At 52.5% G+C, this 5,866-nt stretch overlaps 1 protein-coding gene across 4 annotated transcripts; it reads left to right on the top strand.

The window, feature by feature from the left end:
- The first annotated feature begins 1,471 nt into the window (after positions 1-1,471).
- On the top strand, positions 1,472-4,956 carry LOC311584748 (protein NYNRIN-like). 4 transcript variants are annotated; one of them, XM_084759346.1, is made up of 2 exons: positions 1,472-3,932; positions 4,195-4,377. In XM_084759346.1, the coding sequence occupies exons 1-2, from the start codon at positions 2,202-2,204 to the stop codon at positions 4,243-4,245; spliced, it is 1,782 nt and encodes a 593-aa protein (XP_084615472.1). In that variant the 5' UTR covers positions 1,472-2,201; the 3' UTR covers positions 4,246-4,377. The 4 variants fall into 4 exon arrangements, with proteins under 4 accessions (XP_084615472.1, XP_084615473.1, XP_084615470.1 ...); XM_084759347.1 differs by having other exon boundaries at positions 1,472-3,877; positions 4,195-4,263; XM_084759344.1 differs by having other exon boundaries at positions 2,187-3,932; positions 4,341-4,956.
- Positions 4,957-5,866: the final 910 nt, after the last annotated feature.

A 5,866-nucleotide genomic window follows, 5' to 3' on the forward strand; every position in this document is an offset into this window, starting at 1 on the left:
TGCGAGCAGGCAATGGAGGACAAATTCAATATTGGCCTTTCTCTGCCTCAGACCTCTACAACTGGAAAAATAATAACCCTCCTTTTTCTAAGGATCCCACTAGACTTACTTCCTTGATCGAGTCTATTTTAGTGACTCACCAGCCTACCTGGGACGACTGCCAGCAACTCCTGCAGACGCTCCTGACCACCGAGGAATACCAGCGAGTCATTCAAGAGGCACGGAAAAATGTCCCAGGAGAGAACGGGCGCCCAACCCAGCTACTCAACGAGATTAATAGCGCTTTTCCCTTAGAACGCCCTGAATGGGACTTCAATACACAGGAGGGTAAGAATCACCTACGCCTCTATCGCCAGTTGCTTATAGCGGGTCTCCAAAAGGCTGCTAGGCGGCCCACGAATTTGGCACAGGTCAAGATGGTTACACAAAAATCTGATGAAACCCCTTCCGCCTTCTTAGAAAGACTGAAGGAAGCTTATAGGGTCTATACACCATATGACCCTGAGGACCCCCTCCAGGCTACCACTCTGGCCATGTCGTTTGTTTGGCAGTCAGCCCCAGATATAAGGCGGAAGCTAGAGAGATTAGAAGAGTTGAAAGAGAGCACAGTACAGGATTTGCTGAAGGAAGCTGAGAAAGTGTATAATAAGAGAGAGACTCCAGAAGAAAGAGAGGATCGGATCAGGAGAGAGAGTGAGGAAAGGGAAGAAAAACTGAGAAAAGAGGCAGAGGAAAGAGAAAATATTCGGGACAGAAAAAGGAACAGGGAAATGAGCAGATTGCTGGCCACCGTTGTAACAGGACAGACACAGGGTAGACAGGAACCTGGAGAGCGGAGGGGGCCACGGGTGGATAAAGACCAATGTGCCTATTGTAAGGAAAAAGGCCATTGGGTCCGAGACTGCCCCAGACGGCCAAAGGGAACCAGAAGACCCCGGACCTCTACCACTCTCTTGAACTTGGAAGATTAGGGCCGTCAGGGCCAGGAGCCTCCCCCTGAGCCCAGGTTAACCCTTAATGTGGGGGGGCAACCAGTGACCTTTTTGGTTGACACGGGGGCACAGCACTTGGTCCTTACATCTACACTGGGGCCTTTGACCAACAAATCTACCTGGGTGCAAGGCGCAACCGGCACAAAGACATACCGATGGACCACCGAAAGAAAGATCCAGCTTGCGACCGGTAAGGTCTTGCATTCTTTCCTACATGTCCCTGACTGCCCCTATCCTCTTCTGGGCAGAGACCTTCTGACTAAGTTAAAAGCGCAAATTTACTTTGAGGATGGGAAGGCCCATGTAACCGGGCCACAAGGGAAACCAATCCATGTCTTGGCCTTGGATGTGGAGGAAGAATATAGGCTCTACGAGGCTGAATCCGAAAAGCAGCCACCCTTAACATGGCTGGAGCATTTTCCCTCGGCCTGGGCTGAAACTGGTGGAATGGGGCTGGCATCTAACCAGCCTCCCCTGATGGTCACTCTAAAAGCTACGGCAACCCCAGTTTCTATAAAGCAGTATCCCATGTCTCAGGAAGCCTACCAAGGCATACGGCCCCATATTCAGAGATTGCTGGACCAAGGGATACTGGTGCCATGCCAATCCCCCTGGAACACCCCCTTACTTCCTGTTAAGAAGCCCGGGACTAATGACTATCGCCCTGTCCAGGACTTAAGGGAAGTTAATAGGCGGGTTGAGGACATCCACCCAACTGTGCCAAATCCCTATAACCTCCTGACCAGCCTGCCCCCATCACACATCTGGTATACAGTCCTAGATTTAAAGGATGCCTTCTTCAGCCTAAGGCTCCACCCGGACAGCCAACCCATCTTTGCCTTCGAATGAAAGGACCCAGAAAAGGGACTGTCCGGGCAGCTAACTTGGACTAGACTACCCCAAGGATTTAAAAACAGCCCTACCCTGTTCGATGAAGCCTTGCATAGAGACCTGGCGGACTTCCGAGTCCAACACCCAACCTTAATCTTGTTGCAATATGTTGATGACCTTTTATTGGCCGCCCAGACTGAGGATGATTGTCGGGCTGGGACAGAGGCCCTCTTGAAGACTCTTGGACACTTGGGATATCGGGCCTCATTTAAAAAGGCCCAAATCTGTCAGCCCCAGGTGACTTATTTGGGATACCAGATCAGAGAGGGGAAAAGGTGGCTAACCCAGGCAAGAAAGCAAGCAATCCTCCAGATCCCCATGCCCAAGACCCAGAGACAACTCCGGGAATTCCTGGGTACAGCAGGCTTCTGCCGGCTCTGGATCCCAGGATTCGCAGAGATGGCAGCCCCTTTATACCCCCTCACCAAGCAAAGTACTCTCTTTACCTGGGAAGAACCCCAGCAGCAGGCATTCGATGCCATCAAAGAAGCCTTACTTTCCTCCCCAGCCCTGGGACTTCCAGACCTGACCAAACCCTTTGAACTGTACGTTGACGAAAGGTCTGGGTATGCAAAAGGAGTGCTCACGCAAAAGCTCGGGCCATGGCGGCGTCCCATCGCTTATCTATCCAAAAAGTTAGATCCAGTAGCCTCAGGATGGCCACCATGTCTCCGCATGGTGGCAGCAGTGGCCATCCTGGTCAAAGACTCTGGCAAGTTGACAATGGGACAGCCTCTCACCATCCTGGCTCCTCATGCCATGGAAGCCTTAATCAGGCAGCCGCCTGACAGATGGTTGTCTAATGCCCGGATGACCCATTATCAGACTCTTTTGCTGGACCCTGAAAAAGTCACTTTCGGACCCCCTGTGACTCTGAACCCTGCCTCCCTACTTCCCTCGCCCGAGCCCCCCGATAACCATGATTGTCTGCAGATACTGGCTGAGACTCACGGGACCCGCCCTGATCTAACCGACCAGCCCCTCCGGAATGCTGACTGCACCTGGTTTACGGACGGCAGCAGTTTCCTGGAAAATGGAGAACGGCGAGCAGGAGCCGCCGTAACAACCACCAAGGATGTAATTTGGTCCAGCCCTCTCCCCCCGGGGACATCAGCCCAGCGTGCCGAGCTGATAGCTCTGACCAAAGCACTGCAGCTGGCCAGCGGTAAACGCCTCAACGTATACACCGACAGCAGGTATGCCTTTGCCACAGCCCATATCCATGGAGAAATTTACCGGAGGAGGGGCCTACTGACCTCGGAGGGCAAAGAAATTAAAAATAAGACTGAGATACTGGCCCTGCTAAAAGCCCTACACTTGCCCCATGAACTCAGCATCATACACTGCCCCGGGCACCAGAAAGGAACTTCCCTGGAGGCAGAGGGAAACAGGATGGCCGATAAAGCCGCTCGCTTGGCAGCACTCTCCGGGAAAAGGGCTAGCAAACTTCTGGTCACCGCCGACCAAACCTCCGAAGGCTCCCAGTCAGATTCCCAAGCCCGCCGAGGCTGGGAATACACGGAAAAAGACATTCACCTGCTACAGAAAATGGGGGCCACCTGTGCTACCCCTGATCAATGGACCTACCAGGGCAAGGTCGTGGCCCCGCTCAAGGCCACTGCCTACTTGATTGACTTTTTCCACAAGCTAACCCATCTGAGTGCACGGAAAATGAGCACACTCCTGAAGAGGGAAGAGACTGGATTATTCCTATTAGGAAAGGAGGAGGCCATCAAACGGGCAACAGACTCCTGCGTGGCCTGTGCCCAGGTCAACGCTAGTAAAAACCCTCTTGCGCAAGGGGCTAGACTGAGGGGGCACCGCCCCGGCACCCATTGGGAGATCGACTTCACTGAGATCAAGCCCGGTATGTATGGCTATAAGTACCTACTAGTTTTTATAGATACCTTCTCCGGATGGATTGAAGCCTTCCCCACCAAGCATGAGACAGCTAAGGTGGTCTCGAAGAAGCTCCTGGATGACATCTTTCCCCGGTACGGAATGCCCCAGGTAATAGGGTCGGACAACGGCCCCGCCTTCATCTCCCAGGTAAGTCAGTTGGTGGTCCAGCTATTGGGGATCGATTGGAAATTACATTGTGCCTACCGCCCCCAGAGTTCAGGTCAGGTAGAACGAGCTAATAGAACCATCAAGGAGACTTTAACTAAATTAACGCTTGCAACTGGCACTAGAGACTGGGTGACCCTCCTCCCCTTAGCATTATATCGTGCCCGTAACACCCCAGGGCCACACGGACTCACACCCTTTGAAATCATGTATGGCTCACCCCCTCCTATTGTTAATTTCCTAGATTCTGAAGTTGCCGATTATGCCAACAGTCCCTCCCTATGGGCCCACCTAAAGGCTCTACAGATGGTCCAGAAAGAGGTATGGAAACCTCTAGCAGCAGCATATAGAGAACAGCTTAACAAACCTTTGGTTCCTCACCCCTACCAGGTGGGGGACTCTGTATGGGTCAGACGACACAATTCCAAGACCCTGGAACCACGTTGGAAAGGACCCTACTCGGTTCTCCTGACCACTCCCACCGCACTCAAAGTAGACGGGATCGCCGCCTGGATCCACGCTTCCCACGTAAAGGCAGCTCAAACCAGCCCGGACAACCCGGCCCCCGGGGAACCAACTGAAGAGAGATGGCATCTCCAGCGGACTCCAAACCCGCTCAAGATAAGACTCACTCGTTCTTAATCCTCCTCTATATTGTCTTGTGGATCCCAGGGGCCTTAGCTGGCCCGCACGTGCCCAAGTCCCAAACCTGGGAAGTTCTAAACAACCAGGGAGATGTCATATGGTCCACTTCTGGAACTCACGCCCTATGGACTTGGTGGCCGGATTTGACCCCAGACCTCTGTAAAATGGCAGGCGAGTCACCTGTCTGGTTCCCTGGCCCTAATCTCCCTGAACTCAGTGAGACTTCATGCTCTAAGGACAGCCCTCCATCAGGCAACCTCCCCATCCGTATACCATCCGATCTGTATGGATGTTCAAATCATTACACCCGGACTAACCTCCGGTCTGCTGAGTTCTATGTATGTCCAGGGCAAGGTCAATCCCGACAGTTTAGACGTCAATGTGGAGGGATTACTAATTTCTATTGTGCTTCATGGGGATGCGAAACTACAGGCGAGGCCTCCTGGAACCCTTCCTCTAGCTGGGACTTAATTGTAGTAAAGAAAAATCACACCAATGACCCTAACTGCCCTCAACCTTGCTGGAATAGCTATTGCAACCCTTTGGTCATTAAGTTTACAGACAAAGGAAGACAAAATCGTCACTGGCTCCAGGGAAACAAGTGGGGACTGCGATTATATGCCCCGGGAAAAGACCCTGGATTGACTTTTATAATCAAATTATCCCTAACTACAGCTTCCACTCTGGCTATAGGCCCGAATCCCGTCCTCACTGAGCCGCGTCAGGCCCAGCCAAAACCACAGGTACTACCCCAACCCACACCATCAAGGTCATATTCAGTACCTGATTCCTCTCCTGTACCTAACTCCTCTCCTATGTCCACCCCCTACCCAGGGACAGGGGATCGCCTCCTGCAGGTCTTAGAAGGGGCCTTTTTAACCCTAAACTTTTCTGACCCTCGTAGAACCCAAGAATGCTGGCTGTGTTTGAGCTCAGCCCCACCTTATTACGAGGAAATTGCGGTAACAGGAAATTACTCCAATTACACCTCGGCCCCCTCAAGCTGCTCTCAGAACAGCAGACACAAGTTAACCCTACCCGAAGTTACTGGAAAAGGGCTCTGCTTAGGAAAAGTGCCCCACTCCCATCAGGCCCTATGCAACAAAACCCTCACGATCTATCCCGGCAAATATTGGCTCACCGGGCCTACTGGGACTCAATGGGCCTGCAACTCGGGACTAACCCCCTGTGTGTCAGCCACAGTGCTTAACCAAACCAGTGACTTCTGTGTTCTGGTCGAAGTCTGGCCCAGGGTTACCTACCATCACCCT

The sequence above is a fragment of the Acomys minous genome (genome assembly GCF_964271855.1).
Source record: "Acomys minous genome assembly, chromosome: 15".
NCBI lineage: Eukaryota > Metazoa > Chordata > Mammalia > Rodentia > Muridae > Acomys > Acomys minous.